At 37.5% G+C, this 20,696-nt stretch overlaps 4 protein-coding genes across 5 annotated transcripts in view; 2 read left to right on the top strand and 2 right to left on the bottom strand.

The window, feature by feature from the left end:
• The window catches only part of LOC114532634 (protocadherin-like protein), a 54,602-nt gene that overhangs the window by 14,220 nt on the left and 19,686 nt on the right, over window positions 1–20,696 (top strand). The window lies entirely within an intron of this gene.
• Window positions 1,793–4,508, bottom strand: LOC114532638 (metalloreductase STEAP4-like). 2 transcript variants are annotated; one of them, XM_028554184.1, is made up of 3 exons: window positions 4,209–4,508; window positions 2,852–3,398; window positions 1,793–2,757 (listed from the first exon to the last, which is right to left on the bottom strand). In XM_028554184.1, the coding sequence occupies exons 2-3, from the start codon at window positions 3,374–3,376 to the stop codon at window positions 1,897–1,899; spliced, it is 1,386 nt and encodes a 461-aa protein (XP_028409985.1). In that variant the 5' UTR covers window positions 3,377–3,398; window positions 4,209–4,508; the 3' UTR covers window positions 1,793–1,896. The 2 variants fall into 2 exon arrangements, with proteins under 2 accessions (XP_028409985.1, XP_028409986.1); XM_028554185.1 differs by lacking the exon at window positions 4,209–4,508 and adding an exon at window positions 3,573–3,696.
• Window positions 4,870–7,300, bottom strand: LOC114532639 (metalloreductase STEAP4-like). Its single transcript, XM_028554186.1, has 3 exons — window positions 7,054–7,300; window positions 6,046–6,608; window positions 4,870–5,944 (listed from the first exon to the last, which is right to left on the bottom strand). Exons 2-3 carry the CDS (start codon window positions 6,565–6,567, stop codon window positions 5,084–5,086), a joined length of 1,383 nt encoding a protein of 460 aa, XP_028409987.1. The 5' UTR covers window positions 6,568–6,608; window positions 7,054–7,300; the 3' UTR covers window positions 4,870–5,083.
• LOC114532635 (FH1/FH2 domain-containing protein 3-like) lies at window positions 9,119–20,633 on the top strand. The gene is made up of 26 exons (XM_028554182.1): window positions 9,119–10,839; window positions 10,941–11,041; window positions 11,193–11,251; window positions 12,882–12,949; window positions 13,040–13,145; window positions 13,226–13,320; window positions 13,423–13,534; window positions 13,651–13,742; window positions 13,838–13,921; window positions 13,996–14,055; window positions 14,130–14,194; window positions 14,275–14,315; window positions 14,514–14,775; window positions 14,944–15,128; window positions 15,237–15,278; window positions 15,697–17,615; window positions 17,739–17,900; window positions 17,969–18,151; window positions 18,258–18,377; window positions 18,459–18,620; window positions 18,744–18,859; window positions 18,951–19,025; window positions 19,112–19,169; window positions 19,249–19,383; window positions 19,490–19,751; window positions 19,993–20,633. The coding sequence occupies exons 1-26, from the start codon at window positions 10,501–10,503 to the stop codon at window positions 20,073–20,075; spliced, it is 4,986 nt and encodes a 1,661-aa protein (XP_028409983.1). The 5' UTR covers window positions 9,119–10,500; the 3' UTR covers window positions 20,076–20,633.

The following is a 20,696-nucleotide window of genomic DNA, read 5'->3' as shown; positions in this document are numbered from 1 at the left end:
CAGTGCAACTCAAAGTCTAAGCATGTATAAAAGAAATAATTACAACCAGAAATAAGCAACCCCCCCCCCCTTATAACTGTCTAACATTTTATGAACCCCCCTTTTTTCTGGCTAAAAAATATGTGACCCCCCCACTATTTCCACCTCCCCACCCCCCCTGCTAAATTATGACCAGTCCCTAAGTTAGGCCCATTACACCATGGTATTTCTCAGTCTTAGAATCATAGAATGTAATCATATATCTTTAGTGTTAGTTCATTTATATCACATCTAGTAGAGTAATACCAGCAGAGTAGAACATAAAGAAAATTTACCACTTATGATAGCCCCATGATAATCTGCTTTTATAAGTTTTGGAGTCAATGCTTTTACATTAACAGGTTCGCTGCAAAGATAATGATCAGAGGTTAATGCACAATTTACAATTTGGGTCATTTCATAATAAAATATTACCTCAGATTTCCAAGTGTTTCACGAATGTATTGTTTCCACAATTCATGTAGAGGTAGAAATAAATCATACCTTAGAAAAAACAGGAAAAATAAATCTCTAGACTCCCTCAAGACATCTTTATTGGTTAGTTTCTACTTTTTACCTTTGATTTTCTTTAGATATTTTAAATATTCCTCTCTCTCTTTTCTCCTGGGAATTCATAGTTTTTAGTCGTTTTCGTTTCTTCTTCTTCTTTGTCATGTTAAAGGAGTCTAACATGACGGCTTTCTGTTTCATAGTCGTCATCACTTGCTCTTTGTCCATCTTCTCTGGTAACTGCTTCTCGATGAAGGCTTGGACATACTTGTTCGAAGGACAATCTAAGTCCTATATTGAGTGAGGTTTGTGTAATTGAATGAATGGCCATTTATTTAAATTTGTTGTTGCTCTGGGAACTGATGACAAATTTATAGGCAGAGTAAAATATTAATACCTTCAAATCAAGCCTCTTTGGATCATGTTGAATGTGAGATGGCAAAGGATTGTACATTGAACCTATGAAAGAGCAAAACGACAAAAACACTGAGTTATTACTGGGCTATAAACCTGTCGAGGGCACCCGAATTTCTTGGTATAAAGATTCTAGTCAAAGTGGATGTGTTTTTCAAATGTCACGTAATTAAACAGCTATACTTTTATCATTATGAACAGTCAGTAATGTCAACTTACTCGTATTGTTCACTTGTACGAAAGATTTTGAATAAACAAACTTGTAAACAAGGATTTCACGGATGTTACTATAAACAAAACTTAAAATATTGTTTTGAAAAACCAGCGAAGAATTGAGCCCGGTCAGTGGTAAATACCATGGCCAAAAGGATAGGATTATAATATAATGCTTATTTACCACTGTTTGGTATGTTACCAATATTTTATTGGTTCTGATTTCAAATTTCTGTTGGTTTTGAGTATAAATAATTACATATAGTCATGGAGTTGTCCAGTGACAAATATACAGACTTGTTGATATACCATATGCTTCATCATGGGCGGTTGGATGACTTGGATTCACTTGTACATGCAAGTCTCTTTCTGATAATGGGTTTGTTACTTCTGGTAGGTCTACAGGTGAAGTTTCCTCACTTGCATTATTCATTTAAAACAGTGTATTTTATCTCCGGAACAACAGACTAATATTGCCGATACCGATATTGCATCTCCTGATACGAAATATTGCATCTCCCTCCACAGAAAAATGAGAAAACAAATACAATCTATTTAATACAGTATAAGTGAATGTGATACACGTAAAATTATGCGTATGGACCGTCTATGTATAATATATATCTATCCATTTTAACTGAAAAAGACCAGCGTTTTTAGTGTCTAATCTACAACCCCAGGATACAAACTATGTCAGAAATAATGATATTCTGAAAAACGAGACAGTTCAATGTTCCACAATCAAATAATCAGTTCTCCGCCTCTTTCCCATCCTGAACGGATCTTCTTCACCTTGTTCGCGATGCAGGGTAATAACAGAATGAAACGAAGAATAACAACCGCGTATCCAATGAGAACGATTAATACTGTTGGATAGAAGAAGAACTGAGGTTTCCATTTCGGGATACCTTTGTACGCGTAAATGGTAAAATGAAGCAAAGCAAAGATGAGGGAAAAGTAGCCCATGCCAGACTGAACGAAATTCCACTCACGCCAGCTCATGCGGTTCAGGACTGTTGGTAGTGAAGTCACACCCAAAATGGACAACGCTGTCAAGGCCAGAACACCAAGGGTAAGGAAAGCTTCGCCTTGGGCCAACATCTTCTTGTATTCCACGATAGAAACATTGCCAAAATTTGTGGTCGTTTTCTGAAACAGTCGACTCTTGTACACAGGAGACCAATACAACGTGGACATACAGCCATGCATGGCTGCCATGGTCAGAGCGATCAAACCAAGTTGCTTCCGAGCTTTCATCCACGAGTCAAGCCAACGTGGAAATCTTCGATATTTGGTGCCATACGCCAGCTGAAGTAGAGCTGCAAGGCAACCTGGGAGGTACACCATATCTAGGATCCCAATGACAGTAAATGCGAAAATAAGGCTCATCGATCTGAGAGGAAAGTTGGTGAAGTCGCTTCCATAAGCCACCATTGCTACAACAAAATATAGCACCATGAAGAGATAGAGGACGCCCACCATTGCTATTGCAACACGCCAACTTGGGAAGAGTTCCAGAGGTTTATTTTCAATGTTGCTTGCCATCTTCAATGAACCCTGATCCATTGCATTGAACTGCATTGATCTGGCTATCCCGATAACCTGAGAGTTAGATAAATCAATAATGGTTACCATATATAACAGAAAAAGAAGACAACGAAACTCTTTAAAAGTATGTGAAGAAGTTGTGACTAACCTTTTCCTTGGCAGTTGCATCGTCCCCACAAACATACACCAATCTACTTCCACCATACACGTCACTTTCCAACGACCATGCAGAAATGACATTGAACCCCTTTACGACGTGTGCATCTGGAACTAAGCTTGCAAGATATTCGGCGTTGGAACCGCTTTCATAGGCAGTCTGGGTACGATTGCTTACGTCAATCAAGATCTTGCCCTTCAACTGAGAACTCAATGACGTAACGGTCGCGTCATAACCATCTCGAGGAATGGCCAGAAAAACGATATCAGAGTGGTTTAGAGCTTCATCAATGGAGAGGACTCTGAACAGGAGTAGAGATGATTCGTGTTGCCGTCTTTCTGGGTTTCTGCTGCCAATAACAACATCATAGCCAGCCAATGAAAGTCGTTTAGTCAAAGCTCTACCAAAGTCGCCAGAACCCAGAACTGTGACAGTCTTTCGGGGCTGAGTGGGCGAACCGTTCTCTAACTTGTTCATTTCCAAGTTTTGAACGTTGCTATAACCTTCCTTTGCCATGTTGATATCAAACAAATATCACCTAAAATAATCATAAACAGATTGCAAAACAAGGCGACTATCTCACTATAGGAAATATAATACAGTATAATAAAGAAATAAATTCTTTAGACGTGACTTATCATTAATGTTATATGAATTAGGATATAATTCCGATAATGGAATTCTCCTAGGAGTGCATGGAAGACCGACCGACCGTTTCAAATAAACTTCAGTCTTCAGTAAAAGCTATTTGAACTTCAACATCAAAAGTCATCATTCTTAGACGGAACAATCAGCTACTTCGATCAGAGTGTATCCTAAACTTCCTACTTTCTGAAGCGGAAATGTTATTTAACCCACCGTGCTTTAACGCGCCTCAGTTTACTATTAAAGTAGCGATTAATATTTTCGCAACGAATTCGACGTTAGTGTGAAGATAAGGAAAATTATATGAGATTAACACAGCCCAGTATGGTCAATTACACTTCGACAATATGCCAAATTCCTGCACCAAATTATCTTATGTCTGAACGCATCTATATACATACATATGGCGCCAATTTGGAAAGCTGCGAGATTTTATAGTAACATTTTGCGAGAACTTATAACAATCACTAAGAGTTTTTAAAAAATGTTCGGTGTAAATAAGTATCCCACTCAGAATAACACTGAAATATAAACCTTTAGCATCCTTGTAAACTGAAGACGACGCGTTGATATTATAAAGCAAACAATATCTCATTGAGTTGAGCCGAACTCATACGTCTCATATTTGTTGAAATTGATCTCAATACTATGCACATAATAACGTGTCTTTTGCACCCACATGTTGGTATGAGCAAAACTTTACCTGTACGGAAGTCAAGATTTTGTCCTATTTTTATCCTTCCGAGAAAGCTTTTAGAATGAAATCGATCGATCGTGCACGAGGTGTAAGCGAATTCCTAGATAACTGAAACGGCGAGAATGTTTTCTTTGATATTAATATCACATGATCAGGATGCCACAAGATCAATCTGTTTTCAAGATGGATTAAAAGCTTGTGTGTATTGAAAGTAACTGAAGGCACATGATTTGAAGACTGCTTGCGTGACGAGTACCATTGATCTATCAATGATACGAACAAATATGGAGATTGATCTTGAACACACTTGATGCGTTGCCACAAAGTACAAAGATTTTATGCAAATTTTAAAGCACATGCTTTAAACTTGGCAAAAGTTTCATGGTGTATAATATCGTGTAATATCTCGCTGATACGGTGTTTTCCAACTGCATCTTCTATATTATCACGGCTTAATTGATAATCGTCCAGAAATGTTCTCTTTTACTCTGTAGTGCATCGCATTGCATATCCTTTGATCCCGTTTATGTTGAGAAAATTAAAGACAAAGAAATTCTTTGTATTTTATCATTTTTCCAGAAGGAAAAAGGGCAATGGTGTATGCCAAAATTTAATATATAAAACACAAAAACTACTTAATACTTTAATTTTTATTAGAAATATACGAAACTGCGAATAATTCTCTTAAAAGAAGTTATATATATAATTGTTAATGCAATATTAATGCAATATATTGCAATAAAAGCTATAATTGAAATATATGTATAGACAGACAGTTTTCTATATATATTTTCCGTCCATCAAATGGGATAAATGCATGTGAATGCTAAACACAATGTCAAGATAATAATGATACTTTGAAAAACGAGACAGTTCCACAATCAAATAGTAAATTCTCCACCTCTTTCCCATCCAGAACGGATCTTCTTCACCTTGTTCGCGATGCAGGGTAGTAACAGAATGAAGCGAAGAATAACAACTGCGTATCCAATGAGAATAACCAACACTGTTGGATAGAAGAAGACCTCTGGTTTCCATTTGGGGATACCTTCGTAGGCGAAGATAGTAAAATGAAGCAAAGCAAAGATGAGGGAAAAGTAGCCCATGCCAGACTGAACGAAATTCCACTCACGCCAGCTCATGCGGTTCAGGACTGTTGGTAGTGAAGTCACACCCAAAATGGACAACGCTGTCAAGGCCAGAACACCAAGGGTAAGGAAAGCCTCGCCTTGGGCGAACATCTTCTTGTATTCCACGATAGAAACATCGCCAATATTTGTGGTCGTTTTCTGAAACAGTCGACTCTTGTATCCGGGAGACCAATACAGCGTGGACATACAGCCATGCATGGCTGCCATGGTCAGGGCGATCAAACCAAGTTGCTTGCGAGCTTTCATCCACGAGTCAAGCCAGCGTGGGAATCTTCGATATTTGGTGCCATACGCCAGCTGAAGTAGAGCTGCAAGGCATCCTGGGAGGTACACCATATCTAGGATCCCAATGACAGTAAATGCGAAAATAAGGCTCATTCGCTTCAGAGGGAAGTCGGTGAATTCGCTTTTCTTTATCACCCGTTTAAGAACAAAATACAGCACCATGATGAGATAGAGGACGCCCACCATTGCTAATGCAACACGCCAACTTGGGAAGAGCTCCAGAGGTTTATTTTCAATGTTGCTGGCCATCTTCAATGAACCCTGATCCATTGCATTGAACTGCATTGATCTGGCTATCCCTATAACCTGAGAGTTAAATAAATCGATAATGGTTACCATACTATACAATAGGAAAAGAAGACAACGAAACTCTTTAATTAAAAGTATGTGAAGAAGTTGTGACTAACCTTTTCCTTGGCAGTTACATCATCTCCACAAACATACACCAATCTACTTCCACCATACACGTCACTTTCCAACGACCACGCAGAAATGACATTGAACCCCTTTACGACATGTGCATCTGGAACTAAGCTTGCAAGATATTCGGCGTTGGAACTGCTTTCATAGGCAGCCTGGGTACGATTGCTTACGTCAATCAAGATCTTGCCCTTCAATAGTGGACCCAATGACGTCACCGTGGCGTCATAACCATCGCGAGGAATGGCCAGAAAGACGATATCAGAGTGGTTTAGAGCTTCGTTTATTGAGACGACTCGGTAGCTAAGTAGAGTTGCTTCGCGTTGTCGTCTTTCTGGGTTTCTGCTGCCAATAACAACATCATAGCCAGCCAATGAAAGTCGTTTAGTCAAAGCTCTACCAAAGTCGCCAGAACCCAGAATTGTGATGGTTGAACGTGGGCCAGTAGTACTGTTGTTCGCTAGCTTATCCATCTCCATGCCTCGCTCGTTACTGTAGCTATTTTCCATGTTAATATCAAGCAATCACTTAGATTTCACTTGTATTCTCCCTGCAAAGAGATGAAGTGAGGCATAATGATCGTTAATATCGAAGCAAAGAAAGTTTACACAGCAAACATTTTGATCATCATGGCATATTCCGACATCTGAAACGGAAATGTAATAAGCTGACCTTTTCTTGATGTTTTCGCAACATATTTGATGTTATTGTGAAGCTTAAGATAATTACGTTTAATTAACACAACATGCAGTAACAGTTCGTTACGGTTAGACATATTTCTCAGAATAATAGCAAGAAATGAAAGTTAAAGCGAGGATGAAAGGATAATGCATCGTTGGTTGTTGAAGACGACGCGAACGCGAGTGTTGCAATCGATCAAAACAGTGTCTTGTTTCGTGCTGTACGTGTAGAACTCATTAGAGCTAAAATTTGCTTAACGGAATGTATAAGAAGGTTCCAAATGCACCCAAATGTTGGTATGATCAAAACTTTACCTTCCGCAGCTGAATTCTGTCTTGCTTCTGTTTCTTCTGATTTTCCCTCAGAGCGAACGCGATGAACAATGCACGAGGCTCGAGCTGTAAACTGATTCCTAGATCCTTTGGAACCTTTTAATTGCCTTTTGTCTATGTAAATATTTTCTAAGATATGTCACATGATCGACATATTTGATCAATCTGTTCTCGCAGTGGTAAAAGTGATTTAAAATCTTGGGTAAATTAAAAGTGATAGGAATGTCATGTATGCCATTTTATACAGGGTTATATGCTTGATGATGTGCTAGTGACACAGTTATTAGGGAAAGTGATCTTAAGAACACTTAATGCAGTAAACACAATTTACATTTTATGCAAATTTGAAATTGGTATTTTTTGGTATTGACACAACGTGTTCAGGAGATTAGTAGACAATTGCAGAACTAAATCCTTTGTCATAAATTAATTTTAACTTTGTGATAAATTTAGAAGTAATGGTGTTTGCCAAACATACACTGAATAGTTAAATACAAGACAATATCAAGAGCATGTTCGCTAAACTATAACTTGATTATTAGTCGCCTAATCCTATCATAGTTCTCAGAGATTTCTTCGACAATCATAATATTATAAACTAATAAATCAGTGGATTGATTCATCTGCTCTTCCTTTCTCTTTTTCTTTCTTCGACCCGCCATTATTTTCCTTTCTCATCTCTTTTCGGAAACAGACATTCTGATTGCTAACTTCTCCTAATTCAGTCAATTTTTCACGAATCAAAATAACCAAAACTATATAGACTTTATAATCTTAGAAAGGAATGATTTCGATATGATCACCAGAAACTCTCGACGTCATATTTGGTTTAAAAAAGCAATTCCTCGCTGCTCTCCACGTGTGTAAATATGTATTTTATAATTTTCATAACTATCTCGCTAGTTTTATCGTCCCTAAATGGTTACATTACGTTAAGTGGCTTTGATAGTTGCAAAGGAAAGTCCCTCACAATTAACCTCGACATTAGTTTTATCAAAGTTTTCGCTGATGAAGTAACGCTTTTGTGGTGTACGTGTTTGAAAGTTTTTTTACACGTTTGCTTGGCCTAAAATAAATGGACTCCACTCCGACTCCAGGCGTTGAGTGTTTGGTAAAAAATTTGATTCTGTAATTAGCATAAAACCCGTTGTCACTATCTTTAAGAGAAATTCAACCGTTCACTGACCAAATCACTAGTGTTTGTAAACTTTATAGCTGTGCTGAAGAAACGGCCAGTCGATTTAAAATATTGCCAAAACTTGACGATGTCAACTATCTTTCATTCACTCTCAGACCGGTCACAAGGAGCGTATAAATGGATCAATGAAAGATGTGTATAGTAAATGGTGACATAATATTCATCATATTAGGTATTTAATGTGTTTATATTTTTGAAACTGTGTGTTTCTCCATTGCGTGCGTTGACCAAATTCTGTTTACATTCCTGACATGCGTTACGAACTATTGAAGGCGTTAAGATGTTTACTAAAGGAGGAGGTTCACGACTCATTTCTAAGGAAACCGCACCAAGATTTACACTGCAGAAATACCAGTTCACTGCGTCAAGGAAATGAAGGAATTAATGAGGTTGATAATTAATTTGGGATTTGAGTTGGGATATTTTTCAATCAGTTTTCGGGCCTGAATCATCAATCTTAGAATCAACACTTAAGTTTAGTGTAAACTATATTTGGAAGAATATATATATCCTTAGCCCCAGGGCTACACTTGGAATTGGGCTTGGTCAAAATGACTCCAAAATTGTGAATTGGGCCTCGAGGATTGTATTGAGAAAGATGCTGAATTCCCACACAAGCTCGTTTGCTGATTCATAGGACTTGTATCATATTCAGAATTTGAATTGTAGCCAGATTGCGCTGATATTATCAAGGTGTTGTGGCCAAACTGATGACGCTGTAGAATACACTTCTCAATACGATAAAACCCTGAACACCACAGCAATGATGATGAATAATTCAATGGTCACTCACGAATATTTTACCATCCAGTGCGTGACTCTTGTATGGTCTATACATACATCATAAGTTAATCTTGTTCATGTAATGACTAATGTAAACTAGTTAAACTAGAGCTCCTGAGAAATTTTAATCGTCTTGAACATTTCACACATCGATTTCCGGAATTCTTGCAAATATAAAGAACGCAAAATCCTTTGAATATCACAATGTAATATTAATGTCGTTTCTTTTATTTCATGCACTACAAGTTTGTCTTATGAATTGTAAATGATTGATTGGCGTTGCATGGTCAGTTGGGTGTTTCATCGATAGTAGTGTTAAATATAGAGATGAGGAACAGTTACCTAGTTATATAATTTTTTACAGTCTCGTGATAATCATACACTGCCCTCAGCGATTGTATTGTACGAAAGATAGAAGCTTGCCTAATATTCAAGAGCTCTCTATTGTCTAGTCTCCCAAGGAAGGAAGGTCATTTGGCGCGGGAAGGTAACTTTGGCACAGGAACAATATTTTAATTGTCTTATATAAACGTTTATCTCCTGTATGAATTGTAATATTAAACCTTTTCAAAACGTTTTGTAAGGTCAGCCTAATGCTATTTTGGATATCTCCACTGTTGTTATTTTCCTTGTTATATTTTATTGACACAAGGTAGGGTTTTTCGTGCGTCATAACTCATAACGAGATTGTGATTTGTTGGTCATATTGGTTGATTTTCAGACAATATAATATATGCTAATTATGTCGCTTTGATAATGCGTTGACAGGCTAGCTTTCATATCTCCCTGTGTATGATGTATTGATGAACAGAAATAATACCCTAGCGGGTGTTTAATATCAGTCTTTAGGATTCGGTCTGTGCCACAGTTTACTTTGACGAGACAGCCTGATCACGTCTCATATCAAATGCTCAACATAGCATTCTACTCAACCAGTGCTCTTTTATTGGAAACAGTGTTTGATTGCTGACAATACTCTCTGGAGTTGTGATTTTAACGGAACAGAATTGATAACGCTTTCCCGTGGTCGCGTCTAGTCTTGGCGCAGTGGTTTATCGTTATAATAATACAAGAGAATTGTACTAATAAAAGAAAATAGTTTTCTCTTCGTACGTTTTATATCATTACTGCGCGTTTTCATGGCTTGCTAATCAAGCAGGATTTTCTTCGAATTTGAGACAGAATGTGGGGTATTTCGTTTGCCTGATTTCAACTTGCACCTGACAGGCAGCCTAAAGAGATCAGTCGTATGGTATGAAAACATGGTTGGTATTAAAAGTATGTGTCTACAGAAATGGACTTGTCTGTTATCTTGGTAAATCGGTCAACCATTTATGGAGCATTTTGTGAGTTTTATGTCTCTGTTTAAACCAGCGGGATCTCGAGGATTTTCGGAACAGCGCGCACAGGATTTGTTTTTGTGATTTCAGTGTTACGTTACGTGGGAAATGGCAGCCACTTTGAAGTCGCGGTCACGCGTGATTTCAATTCGTGACACGTACTCACCACGCGCGAGTCGCAGGAACGGGCTTTCCTCGCAAAGCGCATGCCCAAGTCAGAAATTATACACCCGAGTGACCCGACGGTCGTCGAGTAGCGGCGCTCTCGAGGAAGACAAGAACGAAATGGCGTTCACTTGTAAAGTACAATACCTCGATGATACGGATCCGTTTGCTAGTACAAACTTTCCAGAACCAACCAGACCACCTTCCTGTACTTTGTACGTTAATATTCCTCTGTGTGAACAAATTGCAGTCTTACATAAACTGCTCAAGCCGCCTCACAACGTAAGTGAAGGAATTTTACCGGCGCTATTGTTTATGTTTCACTTCTGGACATTTGTGCGCTTCTCGCCGGTCCGATAACAGATTTTAATTTTCGACCCTAGTTAGAAGACGTTGCTCTACAGATCTTACAAAATGGCACATATTTGGACCTGGAAAGCACTCTGGAAGAACAAGCAGACGTTTTGGATGGATTTCCAGATAGGTGAGGATGATTTGCTGATCATTTAAACCGGGTATTATTTTGACACTAGGTCGGTACGACTGTCGCATCGAATTCTGTTCGATAATATTCTAATTTCTTTTCACGTTTTCTAATTTATATCCTAAAGTATTCTAATTTCTTTCCATTTTAGTCGAAAATCCACTATACTGCTTAGAACGCAGCTTTCAGTGCGGGTTCACAACTGCATAGGTATGTCAGTCGACTGCTCATTTTATTTTGACTATAACTCTCGACAGGATTTTAAATTAAGAGATTAATGTGGTAATCCTCATACCATATTTGCGAACTTTTAGTGGCTATTCTAAACAAAGTTTCAAACACATGTCAACACGCGTTCCACTTGGACATGATTTTGAAGCGATTGCGTGTTACATCATAATTTTCTCGTCAGCAGATGAACACTTGTTGATTCACTGTTGCTGAAAGACGCGCGATTTTCTTGCGTACAGAAAGATGTTAGCAAGATTTCAATTTGAATGATGACTGTGGCAAACAAAAATAGAATAGAGAATATTGTCTTCTAGAACAAATCTCGATGTTCTAAATAGGAATAGACAAACATTAGAATAAAATTCTGTTTTAGGAATATAATTTGCCACGGAAACATGGGGGATTTCCTCCGGCAATATATATTCCAGTTCAATACAGATATGAAGTCTAAAAACCTTTTGCCAATATTATTGTTTAATTTTCCGTAGTCTGTGACAAACTAGACAGTATTTGTTTGCATTCCATTGCCATGGGACATATATAAGCCTTTTTTGTTCCAACGCCCGCATATTCGATTAGAATTATACTAAATTACTTCTAATTGCGTTTGGAACAAATTTTCTCACACTTTTCTACAAGTTTGACGCATCTTTTTTTCGTTTGAAACCTAAACAAAACACTTGGCATTTCTGACCTTCGGCCTTCATAAATAGAAATATTTATCGAACAGTCATCGTGTTAAATCGGCCACATTCAATATTGATAAAAGCTCGAAATTTAATTAATCACAATTATCAACTTCGAATTACAAAATTCTAGATTACCGAATGAAATCATATCTTTTCCTTCTTACTTTCTATCGATGCTATTATCTTCAAACAAAATATCTTGTGTTTGTGATTGATTTTTACTTTGATTTTACAGTTTTAATTACCCTAGCGAAATTAATAGTCTTTAATATTACCGTCTACCTGTTTATCTATTTACATGTAAATTATCGTTTACTACAAATTAAAGAGTTGATGATTTTTGTTTCGAGTTTTGGACCACACGTACGTCGTTTCAGGAACATTTTGTCGCTCGTTTTAATGAATAACTTAATTCTGTTGACGAGAAAATGTTGTGACTTTCCGTGCTGTTTGTAGATTTCATTAAATGCAATCTGGCAAATATCTGTTCAAACTTTTCCCACAATAGTCTGACATGCCTAAGATTCTTTGATGCGAAAAAAAGAAACATAAAGATTTTGTTCAGATTAAATGATATTGAAATTTTAATTGTCCAAGGTTGGGGGTAACTTTGCTGCAAGGCAGAACAATTGTAGAGGGATTAGAGGAAGTCAATGAATTGTAAAATTATAGTGTGTCTACCGCAAGGCTTGTGGTTCCTGTTTTTTCTGTATCATTAATACAAATTCCTATCAGGATGTAAGTGTTCATTTTTAGGAATTACATAAAAAAATTGCATGCCAACATTTGCATAGTTAATCATGGATGGCAACACTGCCTGCGAAACTGTGGCATCTTTTAACCTTTTAATCATAAATACTTTCATATCTTCCCATCTATCATTTGCCATATAAAGAAGACAAATATTTTATATTCTTTAGCAAAATTAATGAGTGCATCTGGTCGAGAATTGAGAAGAGCATTGTTCTCATTGAAACAAGTCTTTCAAGTATGCCTTGTGATTATATGATTCTAATTACCCTATGCATATTTTATCCATTCTGCCTTACATGGTTGACCTACATTGATCTCTCTGCAGGATGACAAAGATTTAGTCCATGAGTTTGTTAATTCAGATGGATTAAATGCATTGATCACAGTTGGAACTGATGCAGATCAAAATTACCAAAATTACATCTTAAGAGGTAATACATGCCTACCTCTCTAAAAATGCCTGGTGGGGAAGGTTTTTAGTTTAAGTTGCTGAGTGTTTGTTTCCTTTCAGCCATTGGTCAAGTAATGCTGTATGTGGATGGCATGAATGGAGTGATCAATCACAATGAAACTGTGCAATGGCTTTATTCTCTGACTGCCTCCAAGGTTAGTAATAGCTCATGGAACATTATCTTAATGAGACTATTTTATGCTGTTAATTAATGCTGTTTATTCTGATATTCCTTCTTTAATCCTTCAATGCATTAGTATCGATTGGTGACAAAAACAGCTTTGAAATTGTTACTGGTGTTTGTGGAATATACCGAGTCTAATTCTATTGTCTTGACAAGAGCTGTGAATGAATGGGACAACTCACAAAGTTAGTAAAATCTTGATGTCATTCAATTTGTGGTTAAGGTTGACCCAATCATACTAGCTCATAATTGTTTAAGTGTACAGAATTCTCCATCTTCAATCTTTTTTTCTATTCACCAGGATCAAAACCATGGAGTTGTCTTATCAAAATGCTGTCAGACAAGGATGGTGATGACGAAGTTACCTGTTATTGTTTGACTCTTATAAATAAAGTGAGAATTCTTACTAAACATGACGGAATGGTCATTGTTTGTTAGCTTCATAGTTTGAGGTTTCTCTGTATGAGTTTATCTGATTTTTACTTCAGGTCTTAAATGCTGCGCCAGATCAGGATCTATTCTATGACATTTCTGACTCTCTTGAGGAACAAGGAATACAACAGCTGCTTAAGGTAATCCAAACACATGTTTTGCCCAATGTTTTAAATTTTTAAACTAATAATGATGTACATCTTTCTTCATTCAGAATCTTGTAGTTGCAAAAAGAAACCACAGGGAAATTCAAGAACAAGTAAAAGTTTATGAGGTAAAGTTATTTAATTGTTGTGTTTGACAGTCTTGTGTTATTAATTTATAACTGGCATGGTGTTTTTGTTTCAGACTGCACTAAAGATTGAAGATGGGGATGAACAGCTGTCGTCTGTCAAGGATACATCCAGCATAAGGTATGTGCATTTAGGTACAACTTGCTATAGCCAGGTTAAAGCACATTACCAACTTTCATACAATATCATCTATGTTTTAGGCATAGAAAGAGACAGCCTGGTTCACAAAGTAATGGAAATGGTAGGATAGTGGCCTTTGCCTTGCTTATAAAATTAAGAAAGATTTTTGAGAGATATAAAATGGGATGGTATTCATAGAACATGAATATCAATAATTGAAACATAATTTATTCCTATTAGTCCTAATTAAGATCCTAATTAAGATAAATCTTCCAATAACCAAAATCTGTGTTTATAGTTTTGTTTTCGTATAATTAAGGAGACAGGCGCCGAAGTAAACGTCATAATTCTCTGGGTTCTGGCTTCAAACTGGAGCGGCCACTTATTGCGGAATCAGGAAACAATTCTGATTCTGAAGCTCGCACAAGAACGAGGCAGCGTAGAGACTATATCGATCGTGATCGCAAAAACTATTTATCTCCAAAGTCGGCAGAAAGCTCACCTGCAACGCCCGCAACACCGGAGACCCCCGCCACGCCTGACGAGGATGATGAAAAACTAAAGGCACGAATGGCCAGGAGGTAACGGGATATGGGGAACAAATACTAATATAATTTAACCCAGATACTTTTCTTAGGACATTCATGCAACCTTTTTCTAATAGTCCTGATACAATCCTTGATAGTTCTTTTATAAAACTGGGCTTCATGACGGGCTTCATCATGACTAAAGCTTCTTCTTATTACCAGGGAAAGACGAGCGGCTCGCAAGGCAGCAACCACAGCCGAAGTAGAACCAGCACCCAGTCCTGTCATGTCACCCTCGCCATCACGTGATAACACTCCTCCACCATCACCAAAGAAAGAAGAAGCAAAACCTGAGAATAATAATGTACCTCCCCGGCGGAAATATGGTGCACTGGAACCAAATAGAGGTAAGAAAACGATTGCGTCCAGCTCCGCGCATATAAAATATATCACAGTAAAAACCGAATCCTGCGCGAAACTCGACATGCAATTACGAATGTTTTACTATGGTTTAGGTGTTAAAGATTTGCATACGGTTTTCGAGCATCAGTCACGAGGTTAGTCTGGACATCTGCACTTGTAGTTGTATTGTCCAGCACTAAACGCACTTGTGTCTTGCACCAAATGTTTTGTATCATAATATTAAATGCTCATCTATATATTTGTACCGCCAACTCTCCGTTGCGTTAGGGAATTGCACAGGCTTCCACAAACTTCATGTCCCAATTCTCACACTGAATTTAACGTCCAATTCAGTTCGAAGATGCTTGAGCAATTTCTCCAGGAAGAATGTTGAAGGCACAAAACATCTTGTCAAAATAAAAGGTTTCTTCGATGTCGGACAGAAAGATAATGATATCTGATATGAGTTCAACAATATTTAGTCACCAGTTGGTCGTTTATGGCTCGCATTAAAAGCTGCAGCCTGCAGCTAACTATTTTGTTTCTAATCTCTATTTTTGTTTTTTATTCAAGTCGCGAATGGTGACCTTAAGAACAAAACTCCTGCTGAAGAAACTGAAAAACCTGGTCGGAATCTCAGGCAATGGAAAAACTGGCGGCCAAAAGGTGCAACAGACACACCGACTTCGAGTCAAGTGAAAACTGAGCCAAAATCTCAACAAAAACCCTCAAGTGCAACATTGTCTTTTCTTAAGAACGAAAAAAATAAGGAACCTGATCCTTCAAAGCAAATTATCCCGACGAAAGATTCCGAGGAGAATACGAAGAAAGACGAACATGTTCCGGATAAACCTGCTGAAACATTAAGTTCTAGGGATAGATTTCGTGCGAATAGGGCAAATGAAACTCCGAGGAATACCGAGGTTCATACGAGCTCTGAAACCACCAGGAATTCTGAAATTACAAAGAACTTCGAGACACCAAAAACCTCAGGACATTCAAACAAACCAAGTGCATTTAATAAGTTCAAAAATTTAGAAAAAGCTTCAAGGGATGAAAAAGTTACTCAAAATAGATATTTAAAGACTGCAAATGAAAGAAATACTTCCGCGATGACAGAAAAAAGATCCAGCAATGAACTCAAAGTACCAGAACTCAATGATCTTCGTTCCAGTTCAGTTAGCTCTGTTGAGAGTTTTAAATCTACGAAAAGTGCTGATGATAGCCCCGATGAAGCGCCGAAAGAGCCACGAAGAATAACGACTAGAGCGCGACGAACATCTGAGGATGAAGAAAAGAGAAAAGGAAATGTCTTTGAGGACGAGGATGTTCCGTTTACACGGGGAAAAAAAGAGGTAATGAAACAAAGTAAAGTGGAAACATTGGTTGGTGATGAGGAGGATGATGATGAGGATGATGACGATGAGGTAAATGACGAAAGAAGAGAGGATGTGAAACCTTTACTAACACGTACTGAACGAAGTGCTTCTTTAAAACAAGTTAGAGATGCACGGCTTGAACGTCAAGGCTCGTCAGGACAGAGAGAAACTCCGAAGAGTCCAACTGAATCTGAACGAAGATCGAGTAGATCTAGTGTTGATAAGAAATGGTTGTTATCTAATCTTTATCAAGGTAATAACTCCAGGAGGAGCGTCGATAATGAAGAACCATCGGAGAAAACGGACACCGTGAATCAGGAGAAGAATAGAGACACTGTGACTCAAGGCCAGAGTACTGAATCACAAAGCACTGTGGAGAGAGGGAAGGAAGATGATCGGGTGCAGATGCAGGCTAAAGTTGATGATAAAGCACCTTCGATCAACCCTCCTGCAGCTGCGCCTGTAGCTGAGGTGAAACCCAAGGAGACTGAGGACGAGGCAGCAAATGAGGAAAGATTGGAACGAGCTCGGCAAGAAAATTTGAGAAAACAAGAAGAAAAACGACGACAGGAAGAGGCAAAATTAGCAGAAGAAAGAAAGAAGAAAGAGGAAGAGAGATTACGAAGAGAAGAAGAACAAGCTAGAAAATTACAAGAAATAGAATGGGAAAGATCTGTGACATCCAAACGATCATTAGTTATAAACGGTTTAGACTTTACTGACCTTGAGGAGGAAGATGATAAAGACATCATGGAGGTACGTCACCATGCGACCGATGGAGCACCACCTCCTCCTCCCCCAGTGGCAGGGGGAGTGCCTCCACCACCACCACCTCCACCAGGTGGAGTACCACCCCCTCCTCCACCTTTCCCAGGAGGGGCACCACCTCCCCCTCCAATGCCTGGGGCCCCACCACCACCTCCACCATCAACTCCACAAATGCCATCGAATGCAGACAAGAAGAAATTAGTTCGTTTGTTTTGGAAAGAGGTGAAAAACTCGCCATTAATAAACGGAATTAATAAAACAATCTGGGGCTCTATTGATCCTGTTGATATTGATACGAAGAAACTGGAGCATTTGTTTGAAACGAAACATGCAATGAAGACAAAGGTAAGATAACGCTATATTTGTTATTGAATCCTCCATTTTGTAACGTAGTTAAAAAGGCTTTGTATAACAGAATGCTCACGTTATATATCAGATAGTTACACTTACCAATATTTTTAATTTTAGCAAAAAGTTGAGGAAAAAGAAAGGAAAAAAGAAATAGTTATTCTGGATATGAAAAGATCTCAACAAATTAATATTGCTCTGACAAAGTTACCTCCTGTTAACTCATTGAAACAGGCGATATTATCCATGGATAATTCTGTCTTAGAGAAAGAATCTCTTGAGGTTAGTTTGTTTTATAACTGTTCTTGAGACGTTTCGTGAAGGAATCTCACTTATTTTTCTTTTCTCAGAGGATATTTCCATTGCTACCGACTGCAGATGAGAAAACTCGTATCGAGGAAGAAAGACTTGCCTACCCAGACATCCCTCTGGCGTCTGCTGAGCAATTTCTGTTGACAATATCGTCTGTGAATGAGCTGTATTCAAGACTCAAATTATGGCAATTTTCACTGGAATATGAAACTATTGAAAAGGTAGAAACGCTATTATTCTTATCCATGATTCGTACGAGCATTATTTAACCGGTTCAATACTAAAACCTGTGTGACAAAACAATCAAATAATGTACTTTTCTTTCAGGACGTTGCTGAACCGTTGATGGATCTAAAACAAGCGATAGATGAAGTACAGCGCAATCCGACATTCAAATGTATTCTAGGAACTTTGCTGTCTGTTGGAAACTTTCTTAATGGGACAAAGGTACAGAATTGATTACGGGCTATTACACTATAAAATCATGTTTTTCTTAACTAATCTGAAGTGACTTATAACTGCTTCTAGAGTAAAGGATTTCAGTTGGATTATCTTGCTAAAGTTCCTGAAGTGAAAGACACAGTTCACAAACAATCATTGTTGTATCATCTTTGTACGATTGTGATGGATAAGTTCCCGGAGAGCACTGATCTATATAACGAATTGAGCGCAGTTCATCGAGCAACTAGGGTGAGAAAGTAACTTCAGTATGAAGTTTTCTTCCACCTTCTTTACATATTTTCCTCCTTTTCTATTAAAATGTTCTCGGCAGGGTATTTTAAGCAGTTTTCATTTTTATCATTACATTCTTAGATTGATTTTGACTCCCAGAAAGATATGTTACGAAAATTAGATGAAGATTGTAAAAAATCTTGGGACTATTTAAGAGTTATTGCAAAACACGAGAGTTCCTCGAATATTAAGCCAAGGTATGACTGACCAGCGTGGACGCTTAGCCAAATCATTTTAATTTAAAACGATAGAAAAACAAAAGTTATACTGTGAGTTCTTCCCGTTTAGGATGACTGAATTCTTAGCTGATGCAGGAGAGAGGATCACAATATTAAAAGTGGTTTGTCGTCGTGTTATTAACAGGTATTTTCGAGGTTCATTTGCTGTTGTTGCCTTCTGCAGGAAAAAATATTGCAAAGGCATTTTACAAACGAAATTTGTTTCTCTAGATTTAGAAAGTTACTGCTGTATTTGGGTCTGAACACGGCTGCCGCTAAATCTACTAAGGTACAAAATAATTTTTCTTATTACAGACTTTCATAATGCTAACCAATGATAACAATAAAATATTTAATTCTCTCTGTAGATCAGTGAATTTTGTCGTATAATTAGCCAGTTTTCCCTCGAATATCGAACGTGTAGAGAAAAATGGCTTTTGCAGAAAATGAAGAAGAATAAAATGAAAGAAAGGAATAAAACTCGGGGAAAACTCATTGTTGATGTAAGTTTGGATGTTTCTTGATTTCATTACATGAATATAATACTTTACAAGTTGAAACAAGTCGTGCGGAAGAATTGGATTGTTATAGTAAAGATTTTCATTTTAGTCGTTGTCTAAAAGTCAGAAGTCAACCAGTGAGGAAGATATTTCCAAGAAACCGCATGATATTGATGCAAAAGAGAAGCTAAAGTGTTCAACATTGCCCAGTTCTAAGAACCGAGCTCGTAGTATGGCCGTGGGGAAATCAGACGTTGATATTGACGACACAACAGATGAGATGATGGACATGTTGGTGAAGACCGTCACTTCGAAACAAAAATCAAGAGTGCGCCGTCGAGAAAGATCTTCTATGGCCAACAGAAAATCATGTAAGAATTTTCATCATTTCATAATGATTGATACTCTCTTTAATTGATAATCTCATTAATTGATACTCTCATTAATTGATACTCTCATTAATTAATGCTCTCATTAATTTTGATGCTCTTATTAATTGATGCTCTCATTAATTGATGCTCTCATTAATTGATACTCTCTTTGAAGTGTGAGTGTTCGCAGCCTGTATCTCAATACTAACTTCCTGAACAAAATTAATTTAATATCTTTTAGTACGTCGTACCCTCCAGCAAGGTTTAACACCAGAGGAGCTAGCTGCCGCTGGTATAAGACTTCCTATACACGACAAGATGTGACCTACCCAGATATTGTCCTAAGAATGTGGTATATTCCACTATATAATGATGCATGGAATTTTCTCATTGACATTTGTTGTTTTTGGAACACAAAAGACTTTCCAGGGACATGATTGATATTAGCCATAATGGAGGATATTGCAGAACAAGATTTGATGGATATTACTGGAGCTCTGGTATTTTAAATGGTTTGTAGGAAATATTCATGCACTTATTATAAATTGTGGATACAGTGGAACATGGAGGATGTAATTGGTGAATATTGATGGACAAATATTGATATTGGTGGACAGTGATATAGAGTTTTAAATTGTAAATTTGGTTGAAGAATGTGTGCAATAAACCACTACCCTTTATAGACAATCGAACTGTTCATTTTTATGAGCAGTTCAGTCTGTGGGTGTTCTTGGAATTAGAAATGACCACAGAAAATTGCTGTGGAATTGTGTGTTAAAGAATTTTGCCTGTAATATGTTTTTATCCTGAAGAATGTATTGTAGTGGCAACTAAATAATTTAGTAGACATATTATGATAATATATACAAGAATTTCTCCAGACATGTGTGCTTGTGTTAATAATAGATTATACCATACCTTCGAAAATTAATGATGGTAAAATAA

This window comes from Dendronephthya gigantea, unplaced genomic scaffold (assembly GCF_004324835.1).
Source record: "Dendronephthya gigantea isolate DGI-Jeju-01 unplaced genomic scaffold, DenGig_1.0 000080F, whole genome shotgun sequence".
NCBI classification, from domain to species: Eukaryota; Metazoa; Cnidaria; class Anthozoa; order Malacalcyonacea; family Nephtheidae; genus Dendronephthya; species Dendronephthya gigantea.
The sequence above is the reverse complement of the archived record's forward strand: the minus strand, read 5'-3'. Positions and strand labels throughout refer to the sequence as shown.

Bases quoted from the DNA above. Each gene is read 5' to 3' on its own strand.
- LOC114532638 (XM_028554184.1), bottom strand. From the start codon at position 3,376: ATGGCAAAGGAAGGTTATAGCAACGTTCAAAACTTGGAAATGAACAAG. The intron at 2,758-2,851 runs GTTAGTCACAAC...TCTAACTCTCAG, and splicing joins ATGCAACTGCCAAGGAAAAG to GTTATCGGGATAGCCAGATC.
- LOC114532639 (XM_028554186.1), bottom strand. From the start codon at position 6,567: ATGGAAAATAGCTACAGTAACGAGCGAGGCATGGAGATGGATAAGCTA. The intron at 5,945-6,045 runs GTTAGTCACAAC...TTTAACTCTCAG, and splicing joins ATGTAACTGCCAAGGAAAAG to GTTATAGGGATAGCCAGATC.
- LOC114532635 (XM_028554182.1), top strand. From the start codon at position 10,501: ATGGCAGCCACTTTGAAGTCGCGGTCACGCGTGATTTCAATTCGTGAC. The intron at 11,252-12,881 runs GTATGTCAGTCG...TATATTCTTTAG, and splicing joins GCGGGTTCACAACTGCATAG to CAAAATTAATGAGTGCATCT. The intron at 19,752-19,992 runs GTAAGAATTTTC...AATATCTTTTAG, and splicing joins TATGGCCAACAGAAAATCAT to TACGTCGTACCCTCCAGCAA.